A 16,556-nucleotide genomic window follows, 5' to 3' on the forward strand; every position below is an offset into this window, starting at 1 on the left:
AGAACCTTTGGATCACCTTCCCTCACAGATTGTTACCATTGAACCACTGTGTCCAATTCAATTTGCTACAACATTAAGATATTTTTATCTTGATAAACAACGGACTGTCCCAATCGTAACTCAAGACAACTAAATTTCTATATTATGCACAATAATTTGGGAAAGCTTAAAATTTCTAAGTATATGTGACTTCCTTAGCAGTGCTATTATAACCAAAACAAAACAAAAACAAACAGAAACAAAACAAAAAAACAAACAAACACAAAACACACCAAAACAACAATCGTCTGACTCCTTGGTTTTAGGCAGCGTTTGTAACTTTGTAGTGTCTTATATTGCATCATTAAACATAACACTTTATACATTATTAACAAGCAACTATCAAAGTATTTAACAGGATGAACATGTATAACTTATGTTTCAACTTTTTTCTATTTTTAGTAAATTTGTTGGAAAAGATTCAAGTTCTTTTAACAGTGATCTCAGAGAACAGATCTTAGGGACTGACAGGAAGACAGATGGACTGACTGACAGACGGACATGGTAAACCTTAGGTCCCCTCCGGTTAAATCGGTAAGGGAATTATAACAAACAGAACACAACAAGTAATGCAAATAAAGAATAGTGAAAACATAAAGTATATAAGTAACAGGAATACACAGACCTAAGTAGTTTACTTCCTATTTGAGACTTTGTTCTGTTCATAATCCCTTAAAATGAAACAAAGATCAAAAATAACAGAAAAATAACTACATGTTATTGAAAATTATTTACAAAACAAATGTATAATGCTCATATTTGACAAGTGAAATGCAACCTTCATCTCTGAGTTACAAGCATGAGTTTTATTTCAGGAAAGAGTTTGTTTGCGATAAGGATAACTTAGCCTTTGTTTTGTACTAGTACGAAGACTGATCCAGGTGTATGATAGAAAGTTTCATTTATTTTCCTTTCTGCTAGAATATAAAAATCTTGGTACAGTTTAAAAAAAACTCATCATTTTTTTCATTTTTGTTTAATAACTTCTATGAAAAATATTATCAAATACATGTAACATGCATTTACACTGCCAAAGTAACATGGCATCCTCCCTGTCAACATTTTTGTTAGATGCTCGCATTGCTCGGTGAAATATGTCTTTCTAAATAATATTAATAAGTTCATGTTTTAACTTAAAGCTTTCATATGCACAAGAACTTCAATGTGATGATGTCTGCTAGACTGCTAAAATGGCGTCTTTGGCCGTTAGAATTAACTGAAGAAACAACATTTAAAGCTAGACATTTGTTACGACTGCAACTTCATTATGAACGAACAAAATGAAATGCATGTGAAATACTTGTGAAGAAAATGTTCTGCCAGAATAGAGGTGATTTGCCTACACAAACTTTTAAAACTATTGAAGCACGTCTGGGGCAAAGAATCAGACAAAAGCACCACAACAGGAAAACATTTATCAGAGTTGAGTTGACCTCCTTTTAAACTGTTCACAAAAAACTCTAAAAATAGACAAATCTTACCAAATAAACTGAGTCCCTCCTTTGCACTGTTATTTGTTCCTGTCTTATACACTGATGGGTGGGACTCCTTTTGAAATATCTGCAGGGCACTGAAATAAACCAAATATTATTTTTCCGAAGAAATAAGTGTTTTCCTTATATCAGTAGCTTATTTGAATTCTGCCAAAGTTGTAGCCTGGGATTCAGGCGTTGATATTTTTTGCTTATTCATAACATAAGCGCTATTTCATTCTTGTTTGTGTTTTCGATTTGCCAAACAGAAGCACATAAAAAAAATCTTCAGTCTGGAACCCAGGCTACCTATGTTGCAATATACAAGTTTTTATAATTACATGTAAGCACCAACAAAATAAACTACTATTATTTTGTCCTAGCACTGTTGTTTCACTATTGACACTATGTAAATAAAATATGAATAAATATAAGCAATCTTGTGTGAAGTAAATGTTAAAGAGTAAAATCTTTTTTTCAAAGTGATTGTTTTTTTAATATGCTTATAAGTTAAAAAGTTTTATGATAAATAGAATTAATTTAACTTTGTATGGTCTTAGAATATGATAACAGATACATTTCAAGTTAAACAAAATGGTGGTTATTGACCTCATTTTTGAGTTGCCTGCCCTTAAATTTCAAAATTTTGCTTATTTCAAGGATAGATAAACAACAATAATGAGGTCTTGTTCTATTTGCTACTTTTTGTCACTGATATCCTTTTAAGTTATTGTGTAGATTCAATTATACATGTATCTTTTTTTTTTAATTCTGCATCATATAACTGTAGCATACCCTTTTAAATAAAAAATGTTTGATCACATTGGTTTCTTTCTTTTAATAGTTATACAAATCTGAATTGATTAAACACAAGGGCCATGATGGCCTAACTCTCACCTGGGGGGATAGTTTACAGGGACAAAATTTTCAATTTTGCAGTCCTAAAAAGTTTATCAAAATAAACCAACCAATTAAAGGGAGCATCATTAATTTTTATCTCAAATTTTTAGCAGCACAACGTTCAGCAGATTAAAAGATTTAGCTTTTTAAAAAGGGACCCCCTATTCCTGTAAATTTCATCAGCAACGCAGCAATTTTGAATTTTTGTTACAGCTATTTTTTTATTTCTGGGGGTCATTTTGTTCAACTGAAAAAAATAATTTAATAATTTTTAAAGGCCACCTTATCCCACCCTTTTGATTTTCTTCTAAAAGTGTCTGGTGAAAGGAATGTTGTTTGAAGTTAAGATTTGAAGTTTTAGCATTGGCAACTATCTAATTTTTGCAGACCAAAAATATTCTAGCAATTTTTTGGGAGACAGTAAAAAAATACCTTCACCGTATAAATACCTCCACAGTACAGTACTCACCAATAGGCTGTATCATCTAAAATCATCTGGCTTTCTCTGAAATCAGGACAATGTTTATTGCATTATGTATTGAGTGAATATAAATCAATGGCTATAATTTGTGAAATTTTCTATGTTAAAACTATATTTTAACCTTGCAGGAAATGATAATTTGCATAGTCAAGCCATAAATATTGGAAATATATGATATAGAAACACTTAATATTAAACTGTATTTTTTTATTGAAATGTCATTTTTAATATGATCAATACAATTCATCAAGCTCATTGCAGGAGCATCTGTGGAAATCAAAATATTAAGCTTCATCAACTCCAAGACTTGCAAGTCAGAATCCCAACCTTATATTTTTTTGCATATCTAGGCTTTTGCTTTTATAGGCTTAAGCTTTATATATCAGATGTTATTTAATACCGTAAAATATTTTCAGTTAGAATTTATGACTGTCCGATTAGTATTTGAAAAAAAAAGGAAATATTATATTATATATTATAGTATATTCAAAGTTAATACTTACAGAGTGACAATTTTGAAACAAGGACAGGAATCTTTCCAGCTTCTTTTATTCATACCATCCTTCTTCTCCAGATTTTCAATAATCCCCATTCTCGAACCACAGATATCAAAGTGGGGATAGTTTAAACTTTTACTTAGCTTTATTCAATCCAAAAAAAAAGTTCTTTGAAATTACATTATCACTTTGAGTCTGCTTCCTGGAACAAACCAGTACTGGTGTCATTATTATGAGGAAACATTGTTGTGACCTGAGTAAGGCTTGAACCTATCATCCCTTGGTTGAGAGGCAGACTCCTTAACCACTAGGCCACCATATAACGTTCCATTATTTTCAATTGATTCCTTTCCAGATCATAAACTATTCTGTTATATTATTGCAAAATTATTAATGTTTTGCTTCAAGTCTGAAATCTATAAATCTATAATGTACTAGTATATAATCATACCATGCAAACATTTTCAAAAGGTATCAGTGAAGAGATGTACAAGGTCCTTTCTGTATCCACATAATGTTCGGGTATAGAGGGGAGATCCATGGATATCAGGCGCCTTTTACAAATCTCTATAGCTGGAATAATATACCATAGTGAAAAAATTTTCTCCTACACACTTATGATGATTATGACTTGCTTAGGCTTGCCTTAAATCATATTTGTTTCCCTGCCTAGACCCATGCCAATTTGGGTAGGGTAGGTAGGTATGGTAGGTAAAATACTATTTTTTTACGAAAAATATAAAAATATTATTCATTGACCATATTTATTTTTTATATCTGAATTATATGGACTTTAATAAAAAATTTAAGAATGCTTAGCATTTTATCGAACTAAAGTGTTATTCAACATGTATAATCCAGTTTGTATATTCACGAGAAAGATTTGAAGATAGGATTCTGACTGACAGACTGCTTTCATGTTTATAACGAAAAAAAATATTTGATTGGCAATAACAATTTTTGGGGTAGCAATAGGTAGAGATCGGGAGGGAAACAATGTTTTATTTTAGGCTCATATTGCATTCAGTACAAAGCCAGGCAAGTTAGCAATTTAATTTTGTGCAATTTGACCTGGCTAAATACTATATTAATAGCAAACCAGTTCTTACACTGCTAGAACCCATCTAACTAAACTCTAATGTAAACTAAAGTGTATTTAACTAAACATATTACTTAGCCTTACAATACATGTATACCCATTTTTATATTTAAGCCAAATATTATCAACCTTTTCCTTTCAGATAAGACTTGGCGAAGCTCTTTTGCTAACATTACAATTTAAACCTAAACTATACAGTGTTAAAATTTCAGTTTTTAAAAACATTTTTATTTTTCATCAATTCTTCATCAACAACTTGTATTATTGTTCTACCATCATAAGTGTTATTTACTGTATAATATTGAAAAACTCAAACAAGTGATTTGAAACTCATAGATATACATATTTTACATTATATATAATTATATTATTAAGCTCTAGTATTTCCTATATTTGATATAATACAATGTATTAGACTTTTCAATACTTGTGTTTGTAGCTGTGAACGAATATTAACAACTTGGTCAGAAATTTTAATATAAAAGAAATTAAAAAAAAAAATTAACTTGCAAAAACCATAATAAATTTGCACTTTTATCAGCAACATACATGAATAATTAATAATACAGACTTATAGGGGATATTCAGTGTTTTTTTTCACCAAAATATTCGGCGAAATTCTCCCTATTCCCCCCTCAAAATAGTATGTTTTTTTCCCCCCTCAAAGCTGAAATTTCCCCTTATAATATGGCAGCCCAAATCTGTCTGCAATGAATATCATTTTTTTGCAAGTAACTGTCGAAAAATGCTTTATTTTATGCCTGTAAGACTTACTGTTAAGCAAGGTTTTTCATATAGGTAAGGGGAGCTACTCCTGGTATCCCAACAAGTTTATCATGTGACACATCAATATTTTAGATCCGTATAAAAATCCCCCTCCTGTTGCATTTTTCCCCCTCCAATGGGCACTGACCCCCTTCCCCCAAAAGTGAAAAAAAACACTGATATTTGAGCCGCGTCATGACAAAACCAACATAATGGGTTTGCGACCAGCATGAATCCAGACCAGGATCCATGCTGTTCGCTTACCAACTCTATTACAAGTAGAGAAACTGATAGGGAACAGCATGGATCCTGATCAGACAGCGCGAATGCGCAGGCTGTTCTGGATCCATGCTGGTTGCAAACCCATTATGTTGGTTTTGTCGTAATGCGACTCATTTTTTCTCACAAATACTGGATTCATACAAGATGAAAATAAATCCTGTATTTATAGAAAAAAATTTATCTAAGAGTAACCTTTTTATCATCCCTATGTTTATTAAAAGAATCAATTACTCTACAACACTCAGCTGTGAATAAATATTAACAACTTTGTCAAAAATATCTCTCTGAAATTTAATATAGAAGACAGGGAAAAAAACATTACCTTGAATTTGCACTTTTATCAGCCACATATTAATAATAGAGATTTTACATAATTTTTTTCTTTTTATATTTTCATGCATCATCCATTATCATTTTAACTTTAATACAAATTTTATTTCCTTTAAATCATCAATTTATGTATACCTACACGATTTTGCACTTGCAAGCGTTAGCAAGGTATTTTGAAATAACTACTATATTTTAATTTTTAACTTAAGTTTTATAAGTTAGCAAGTTTTAAATTTATACAAATGATCAAATAGCACACTTGTCCAGTATGAACTTAAACAGCCAAGGGCAGACTACTATGCCCTAAAGTAAAACAAAACAAATTGTAGTTACCTCCCCTTAACCTGATATGACAAGTTTAGCGTATATTTAATACAACTTACAAAAATCTATGCTTGGTAGAAACTGTAGCACAGAACAGCTGCTGTCTTCAGATACATTACCATTGTTTCTCTCTGATGCTGAAAATAAATGAAAACAACACATTAACAATATATAATACATTTATACAATAGCAATGTACCTTACATCTAAAGTAATCAATAGCAACAGATATAATCTTATTTAAAATTTTGCTCAGTTGTTAGTAAATTTTCATATAGCAAAAAAATATAAAAATTATGTATTTATGCAAACACTTGCAGGACTTATAAAAAATAGTTTTCATGAAAAAGATTTTTTTGGCAAAACAGTTATATAGAAGAAAAGGCTTATTTTTCCATTCTGGGTTGGTTTTCAAAAGGTTTTTCATAGAAAAAAGTTTACATTTCCAATAAACAGAGCAATGTCAAAAATATACACCTCTCTCAAATTAAGTACCCTGTACAATTCATGAACTTGAATTTATTTTCCTTTTATCAATCTTAAGGTTACTAATTTTGTTTTCTTGGTGGTGCTAATTGTGGCATTGGGAAAAGGGGTGCTTGATTAATAAGGGACAGGAAAGTTGGGGGAAGCACGGAACAGTTTAAGAGTTGAGTATATTTTGGGAAAAAAAACAAATATAGAGAAGGAATTAAAATCATAAAAATAGATAACATCCTTTCATTGTCATAACTATCAGAATATCCAGACATTTATTTTCAATGTCTCAAATATCAAGGACTTTTGAAGATTTTTTGGTAAAAGGACCCTTGGTTACCTTTGGAGAAAACCAGAGTATTTTTGAAACTTGAGAATTTTTTATGGTTTATTCATGCATACAACCTGTCTTGTTATTAAAGAAAATGAAACAGTTTGATTTTTTTTTATTGCCGAGGTAGAGAATATTGGACAGATTATTTTGAAAATCATCTGAATATGTACCTTTAAAAATTCAACATGACAAATATGTCTGAAAACTACATTCTCTAACTTTAACAAAACAGCCATACTGGTCCTTTGATCACTCACTTGAGTAAAGATTGTCACCGAGTCAATCTCATGCTTGATAGAGTGTTGATCTAACTGGGTGACCTATTTTTTTTTTATCGAAGATTAAGCTTGTCTGATAATTAGTTCCTCTGAATGATTAAGCCTCTGAATGATTAAGATCAGCATTCCCCCTCCCCCCTTCGGAGTGAATTACTGATTTCCCTTATATTATAATGTGATTTTAATGTGATGTGATTTTAATCAGACTGGAGTTAATACTTCCTAAATGTGGGTTTTTCCAAAATTATCCACCCACTACAAACAAACTTTTACCTTTGCAGTTTCAAGGTGCGCTACTGCTCAGAATAGATCAGTCAATCTAATCAGTTTATTTTTTTTCAAAGTTGTTACTGTAAATGTTTGTTTGTACCCTGGGATTAGCTGGGAAAAAAAATAAAAAATTCTTAACTGCTGAACCTCTAAACTAGACACTTATAATTACTTGTCTACTATGAAATAAAACCTGATGTGAACGGATAGTATATTTATGGCTTTAAACACAAAAAGGATTCAAACAGAGTTACATCTGAAACAAGTTTCACAAGAATTCCTCTTCACTTTGGTGAATTCTTGGTGATTTCACTTGTGGTATTAATTATTTTCCAAAACCATAGAAGGAAATGAAAACAGTAATTCAAACGCAAGGACATTAAAGGGACTCCACTGAGGTTTTTTGACGTGACATGACATGATTTTTCTAGATAAATGATCAATTACATGTAGATCTTGATCTATAACTTGTGTGCAAAATCTAAGATCATTCGCTCACTCTGTTTTTCCAAAATTATTATTCTAATTGGAATATTGACTGTTGAATTGATTTCCACTCAAATTGGACTAAGCACAAAGATATTATTTCAATGAAATGAGTAAATTTTTTAATTATTATCTTTTTTAATTATCATACTGTTTTAAAAGCCCCAGCTGGTCTATGTAAGAAATTTATTTTTTTTATTTTTGACCTAATTTTGAACTTCAATGGAATTCCTTTGAGAATAATTTCACTATATGACTTTTTTTTTTGTGTTTTTTTTTTTTTTTTTTGTGATTTTTTTAAGTGTCACATTTAACTAACAGTGATTTTTGATAAATGGTACATTTATTTCTTAATAGAATATTAAACATTAAATGTATTCATTGATTGTTCTAAACATTTTGGGAGAGTTCACCAAATTCTCATGACTTTCCTACAATAATATCAACTTTTCTTGGATATTTTTAATTTAATTTTTAAGCTACAACAAAAATAAAACTAAATCAAATCACCTCACTGTCATGAATTTTATTTCATGCATTAACAAAAACAAGACTATAAAAATCTCCCCAATCAGTTATTAATGATTTCTAAACAGACAGTATCTATTCATTATCATTTTATGTTTTCTGATATACTTGATAAATATAATTATCTATACAGCTAACAGGCAGGTAAATATTTATGTCAACATTCTTGATTTCAAAATATTTTGGTATTTTTCCTGTCTAATTTTGTCCTGTATTATCAAAACAAGGAAGTAACTTTTGACATAAAGATGTAAAAAAAATTTCAAAACTATTTCAAAAGGAACTACAAAACGTAACTTAATTGATTTTTTTTTCAATTTTCATGTATGAAACCTACTCAGTCATTCAAGCACATCATTTGACAGTCGAGATTTCAATCAGTTTTCCGATCCTGTGACAAACCTATTTCAAATATCAATACACCAACAAACCCTCCAGCAAAATGTAACTGAAAATTGCCAAAAAAATGATAGATATGCACTATTAATCAAACAAAACTGATACACACGCATGTAATAACAGATTACATCTGTCACGTAAACATGTAAAAGATTCTGCCTATTGACGACTAAACGAGATTTTAGTCCTCAGGCTATAAGAATTCAATGTGAACGAACAGCTAGATTATGTAAATCAACCTTTCGTCCCACATAATCAATAAATTCTTGAAAAAAAACAACATTTGAACTGACAGAACAAGGAAACTACTGTCAAGGGAGAGAACTCTAGTGGACTTCAGAGTTCATGACCAAGAAGAAAATTTTCACATGAGGGTTTTCCAAAAAAAGATTTGCCAAATACCCCCTTTGGCTTTTTAAAAAAATGAATTTGTTTCCTTGAAATCCTTGTGTTTTAAATCTGTTTTTTTCCTTTATTAATGACAAAAAAAAGAACAGCTTATTTGTTTTGACTCCACTTACAAAGATAAGAGATTTCTTCATTGAAGTCACTTGAAACATAATGTATATATCTTCTGAATTCCACTTACAGAATAATTTATTTCTTATCAAATTTAATTTCGATTCCCTGCTTAAATATTTGGAAAATAAAAATTTTTTTTCAATAACCAATTCCCCGGGTAAAAAAAACCCTAGTAGCTGTAAAAGGTTAAAGTAAAAAAAATTTTTAAATCATTATTTTTACTTAAATTGGAAGATCTAAAACCCTCAAATGTTATTTTATTTTTCAATAAAAAATGAGTGAAAAAAATTTTTATGTAAGTGTATATTTAAAACGTACCTTTTAAAGGGAAAAAGAAAAGGTTTTTGAAAAAAGGGGGTTCATTAAAAAAGTTATTTTTAATTTTTTAAAATGTAGGTTTCCCAAATTGGTTTATGTAGAATTTTGATATTTTTTGGTAAACTTTTTTTCTGAGATGTATCTTTACTGTTACTCAAAACCTATTTGTTATTTGACCCTTGCCCAAACAAACCAAATATGTGGGTTTCGCCCAGCATGGATCCAGACCAGGCCTGCGCATCCGCACAGTCTGATCAGGATCCATGCTGTTCGCTATCAGTTTCTCTACTTGTTATAGAGTATATAAGTGAGCATGGATCCTGATCAGACTGCGCAGATGTGCAGGCTGGTCTGGATCCATGCTGGTTGCAAACCCATTATGTTGGTTTTGTCGTGACAAGGCTCATATAATACCTACCATAGCTTCTCAAGATTTTCAATGTTCTTTCATCTTGTTTGGAGCTTACAACAATCTGAACTGGATGGACTTCCTTCAATACTGAAACAAAACAAGAGGGCTGTAATGGCCCTTATTCACTTATCTTATTCACTCATCTGAGTCTAAATGCTCTTTATTATAATGTATATAAACAGTGACTTTTAGAAATATTGCAATGTTTTTAATGGAGTTTACATTGTGACTTAGATTTGACCAAATGTTACCAAAATTTAATCTTGTCAAAACTGAAAATGAGACTCAAATTTGAAAAAAAATGAAGAACAATAAAAGAAAACTGTGATCATGGATATTCGTTTTGTTTGATTTATGATCTTTATTTTTATCCCAAGATGACCCATATTTTAGCTTGATCAATGTATCATGGAGAAAAAAAATTACCTCTAGGACGTTAACAAGGTTTTTATGTAAATAATCATTTAATTTGAATAAAATGGCCTATATTCATTATCAAACTCATCATGAGGGACCACTAATACAATCATTCTGAAAAAGTTTGGTATCCAAGCAAAACTGTGACCTTAAAGTGGTGATCATCAGGTGAGCTTAAAACCAACTTTTACCTTAAACTACTTAAAGGGACTCCACTGAGGTTTTTTGACATGATGGGACTGAAAATATTTTTTCCAGATAAATTTACCATTTGATGTAGGTTTAGACCACTAATCTTTGTGCAAAATTTCAGATCATTCGCGCACCTTCGTTTTTCAGACCCAGAATAATTATTCACATATTGTAAAAATAGACTCAAAATGAAAAGCGTTTTAAACCCTTTTTTTTTACTCAATTTTTCGGGCTAAGAAAGCATAAAAAATAGGATTTTCCCCATTTATTTCAAAGTATATATTTCTTAATTATCTTTGCATACATTTCTGTTTAAAAGTGCCCCAGCTCATTTATGTAAGAAATTCAAATGTTATGTTTTTAGGCTTTTTTTAAACGTCGGTTTAAATTAAAAAGAAGATCCTGCCTTGAATCTAAGACTGATTTCAATAACAAGATCAAAAATACTGAAATTTCAGCAGCAACAGTAAGGGTGCAAACACACGATTAGCTTGGCTGGAATCATTGAATGTTAATTTGCAGGATTTAAACCTCCAAATTTAGGCTGGTAGTGTAGGTTACCTGTACCTGCTGGCCTAGCTCTAAATACATGTATACTGCCGACACAACCTGTTATTATAACATCAAATTTCACAGCTATTTAAACAGACAACTTTGCCAAAATAGATTATAATTTTATTCAGTAGTACGATACAAAGTAGGTTAAAGTATGCATTTAAATAATCTCAGTAAGGAAAATCTTGTTAAAAAAATTCACGGCTTTAAAGTCAAGTGTGTATAGAAGGAATGTTAAGATATTTAAACATACTACTTGAAAACTATCGTTAAAAAAATGATGTAGGACTTAACTTGCTAATTTATTAATCTATAAAAGAATAATTCAGACTTTTCAAACACATACATGATTCAAATTATTATTCTTTATTATGATAACTTATGAAAAATCCCCTTTAAAATATAGTCATACAGGCCTTTCGCTGCCACAGCTTATAAATCAATGTAACTCTAAGTGCCAAATTTATTTACTGAAATCCCTGTAATCAGCTGCCCTTATGAAAGTTTGTATATCTTTGTATATATTGAAACCATTGCAGTCAAAGGGTTTTAAAATAGAATTTGCTAAAAATTGTATATGAACATCTGACTGTTTTCATGTCTATGTTTTAAGAAATTATACAAATGATGCCTTTAACTTATGTAAATTTGTGTTGTTTTTTATAACAGTCTGAATAGAATACTTTATTCAAAGTTGACAGATATCTTACCAGAGTAGCTTTAAGTGTACAAAAACAGTGAAGTTAAAGGATGTAAACAAATGTAACATTAGCATATCAGGGTTGAGCTTGACAGCAGTAATTTGCATTTTATACACATAAAAAATAAACTTTGCAACAATGGAGAACTGTAAAGGTTTTCAAATCGTATACTTCACTGAAATAGAAAAGCAAATTTTCTGGAAGGATAGATTTTTAAAGAGATTTCTAGCAATAATTTATGACAATTAAGTACAATGTACTAATATAGGTTAAACGGTTGCAGTATATGCTTTCAAATTAAAAACCCTTAAAAGATGGACTGGTTCAGCTTTAAGACTTACTGTTACTATAAAGATCGTTAGGGTTTTTATTTTTATCTAAGGCAACAGATGCGCCAAAGAAAACAACCAATTTTGCAAAGGGTCAAGGGTGGTATTTTAATATACAGTCTGAAAATACTATGGATTTTAACCGATTATATGGTGCTACTCTGTTAAGAATGAAAAACCTGGATCATATTGCATCTTTTCAACTTAACTGGGAAAGGAAGACCTAGTAGAACCAGTGATGTTTCGTAAGCTAGCTGGATAGCTTCCTCACATGAAAGAATCCAAAATCACTTGCAGGATTTGAATCCACAGTGGTAAGAGGCAAGTAGTTTGAAGTCAACTACCTAATAACCATTTGGCTATGTTCACCCCAAAACATTATCCCTCAAAGAATTTTTATTTTAATTATTAAGAATCTCGCTGTATTTTGGGGGTAAATATTGTTATGGTCAAAGATGAAAACATAACACATGATACCAAACATTCAAAAACTTGATGACAAAGACATAAAAGTAAAATAAATTAAAATTATAAAATCTTGCGTCTCCATACATTTGCATTTTAACCAACATACTTTTTGTTTTTCGTCTTATATTTTGCCTTTGCACTTGTGGTTTAATGTTTTTCAGATTACTTCACAGGCCATGCATATTAACATGCATATTGATGATAGCTCTAACAGAACAGTGTAGGATACAGAGCAACCACAATAAAGCTTTTCATTACTTCATAGCTAACGTTGATTTACCTTTTTGTCACACAGTTGACTCATCTCGGTTCTGTGTATCCAGCATAATATTTGACGTTGTCGTGTCAGGTCATAGTACGCTACACCCAAAATTTTCCCCCATGCCACAAACACCCATATAATCTGAAAATTTAAAAGCAATAGCAAGTTTATTTCATATGTAAGGGGTATATATTATGTAAAGCACAATTGATAGGGTTGTGCCGATTAATGATGAAATTTTGCCGAGTATCAATCATATATTTCTGCCGTTACGTAAACAGTTTAGTTATTTTTGTAGTTTTTGAACCCTTGTTTGGTTTAATTAGGGTGATATGTAAGTTCCGTTTGCAATGTGTAAAAGTACTTCTCTTGTTCCACTTGCAAATTCTATACGTTTTAAACAACATCTTACAAAAATTTCATGAATATTAGCATGGAATCTGGAGTCATGCTGTTGGTGGTGCCTCAATGATGCGGTGAAAAATTGGGTTTCCTTTTTAACAAATAAATGAAAAAATAAGTTTTTGTTTAGTTTTTTGTTTCTTAAAGGATGAACATATTTTTATATTTTAAATGGAGGGGTTAGAAAAAGAGTCTTACCCAATTTAAAAATTAGGGTGATTTTAAAATTTCTGTAAATTTAAAAATGCTATTTGTTGACAAAACAAGCTCAATGTAAAACCCTTTTTAAAACTGGTGTCATAATCATTTTTTCAATGCAAAAATTTTTTTCCCCAAATTGCCAATTTAAAACCAATTTGGTTTTTCCCAAAGACATTGTAAAAATCATTAACCTTTTATTATGAGCAATTTTGTATTAGTGAGAATGTTTTCAAAGAAACTCCCCTTTCCCATGAATAAAAAAAAATTCACCAGTTATTCTCAGAAAGAAACAAAATTAAAAAGTAAAATTTACTCTGTTTAAAATTAAACAGGAGGGGTTTTTTTTTTATCACGGGAGTTTACAGAAACAAAATTTTTAGCCCCTAGTCCTTAAGGAAAAAATAAGCCTTTTCTAATGAAAAAACCAGGATGCTTGGGGTGTAGTATTGCTCTTTTGTTCCCGGGAACACCCCCTTTTGGAAAAAAGCAGTTCCCAAAAAAAAAGGGGAAACTGGACAAAAACCACAGGTTTTATCTTCCCCAAAGACTTTAATGTATTGAAATAACTCCCTTAATTTGAAAATTTCTAAAAAGTATTATCAAAACGTCATGCTATAAGTAAAAAATATCAATTTTTGGGGCTTATTGAACAGTTATATGTAACGTAAATGTAATTAAAGTTGTTTTTTAGAATTTTGGAACATTTCAAAAGGTTTAACCCGTTTTATAAAAATTTTTCAAAGCAAAACAAAAAAAATCAAAAGTGGTGTAGGATAAAATTAATGGGAAAACTATACGTACTATAAAATTTTTTTTCCCCCAGGCTCCCCTTAATTTAATCTCCCAAAGGGTCCACTTAATTTTAATTTTCTTCTTTTTAAAAGGGCTGTTTTTAAAAAATTTTTTTATTCTGAAAAAAAATGGCTTAAAAAGGGTTTTTAAAACTTTTTTTCATTTTACTAGTATAAGAATTTTTAGATTCGATTAAAAATTTTAAAATTTGGGGGTCAAAATGCATGGCTAAAAATTGTCAAATGATTTAAATGTAGGTCAAACGAAACCATTATTTCTTTTGACTCAATCTAACAAACCCAAAATTTTAAACAACACTTAAAAAACCACTTGAGTCAGTTTCCTGATATCTTAACAAAATCGTCATCTACATTTACGTCTTGAGATATATATTCATTTGTTTACTAAAAATAACCAGCGAACAATACCCTGTATGACATATTTACGGCATTCTTAATTGTTTCTGTTAAAATAACGTTTGAACTTTGTACCTTATTGAAGAATAAATCTATCAATAAGAACACAGTCATCTAATTGTTTCATCATTAAACAATGACAGAAAAAAATAAAATTAATTTCCTAATTGATTACATATAAAGAAAGAAAAAGAGATGAATCAGGCTCAATTGTGTTTTAAATTTTATCTGAATGAAGCTAAATTCTGCTTCCGTCTACCAATTAAGGAATTAAAATCACTAGGGTGAAGCATTGTTACTTTGGTCTCCTTCAACAATTTAGATTAATATCACAATTAACAGTAGCATTTTCATATTTTCCTTCTTGAAGTAGACTTAATGAAATGGGTTTATTCATAAAATAGGACTAAAGTACCTGTCACCTTTTGAAACCTAGAACTTTTGATTGACATGAATTATAACCCCACCAATGTCCTAATGATAGATGCTGACTTAGATAGGTGGAAAAAGGAATGTTTTTGGGGGGTAAAAAAACAACACTTGGATAGTGCAAAATAAAAAAAGAAAAACAATATTGTAAAGAAAGGAGCATGACTATGCCAAAATGCAATTAAGAGTTTCAAAACTTGGCCTCCTGAGCTTGCTTGTAACCCATTTAAAGTAAATATAAAATTTAGAATTATTCTTCTATGTAAAAAGGCATTTAAATACAATTTAAGTAAAAAGAGGCATAACTCAAAAAAACAAGAGCCACCGCCGGGCGGGGGCAACGCTCGACTTTTTACTTTCTCTAAAAGCAAACAAAGAAATGTTTGAACAAAATATTAACGTTTCCTTTTTTATAAAATTAATCATTCTGTTTTGTCACATTAGTTTTGTCTATATATTTTATATATCGAGGGTTCAAAGGTAAAAGGTAATAACTGCCATTTTCAAGATTTCGAGAAAAACGCAAAAAACATATTTTTTTAATACAACTTTATTTTCCGTAATATTGTTATAACAATTTTGATTCTCCCATATTTGTTGACTACATTAGATCATATTTTGTTTAGTTTACATTGCTTGGTGCTGATAAAACACTGTAATTATAGTTTGTTTTAAAGTTCTAAGATCAAAATAATATCATTTTACAGAAGTAAAAGGTAATAAATGTACTTAGATCCTGTCAAGACTACAAGTTTGAGCGGTAAAAGGTATTAACTGCACTTACGACCTTTTACTTCTGCAGGTTTAGCAATAAAAGTTAGAGATAAACTGTGGTAAAAGGTTATAAGTGCAGTTATAGCCTTGTTCCTCTGAAAAATTTAGATGTTGCAGTAATTGTTACTGTTGCAAATTTATCAATTATGTCCTTACTTTGAAGAACCTTACGTAATGTAATTAACACAATGCACATTAATATTCGTACACAAAATTAACACTTTTCATTCATAGAAATATGAAATATGTACCTGCTCAATATTTAGATTCTACAGAAATAAATTAATAACTAAAAAGTTTACGAAAATACGCACTCAAATCTAAGTTTACAAATTTCATTTATTTTGAATGTTCTCTGGTATATAATCGAACTGAAGTCAAACAGACCCCAGACATCAGCAATTA

General features: G+C 30.3%; 1 protein-coding gene across 1 annotated transcript in view; it reads right to left on the reverse strand.

Moving 5' to 3' along the window:
- Nucleotides 1-16,556, reverse strand: part of LOC132747574 (mutS protein homolog 5-like) — a 47,784-nt gene that overhangs the window by 30,062 nt on the left and 1,166 nt on the right. Inside the window, exons 2-9 of the mRNA XM_060736993.1 lie at nt 13,156-13,278; nt 11,384-11,431; nt 10,220-10,319; nt 6,249-6,326; nt 3,841-3,962; nt 2,881-2,933; nt 1,521-1,609; nt 594-710 (exon numbers count right to left, since the gene is read on the reverse strand). Of these exons, the coding sequence (XP_060592976.1) occupies nt 594-710; nt 1,521-1,609; nt 2,881-2,933; nt 3,841-3,962; nt 6,249-6,326; nt 10,220-10,319; nt 11,384-11,431; nt 13,156-13,278 (730 nt within the window). The remainder of the gene's footprint in view (nt 1-593; nt 711-1,520; nt 1,610-2,880; nt 2,934-3,840; nt 3,963-6,248; nt 6,327-10,219; nt 10,320-11,383; nt 11,432-13,155; nt 13,279-16,556) is intronic.

Source organism: Ruditapes philippinarum, unplaced genomic scaffold, assembly GCF_026571515.1.
Source record: "Ruditapes philippinarum isolate M1 unplaced genomic scaffold, ASM2657151v2 ctg2624_1_1_1_1, whole genome shotgun sequence".
Taxonomy (NCBI): domain Eukaryota; kingdom Metazoa; phylum Mollusca; class Bivalvia; order Venerida; family Veneridae; genus Ruditapes; species Ruditapes philippinarum.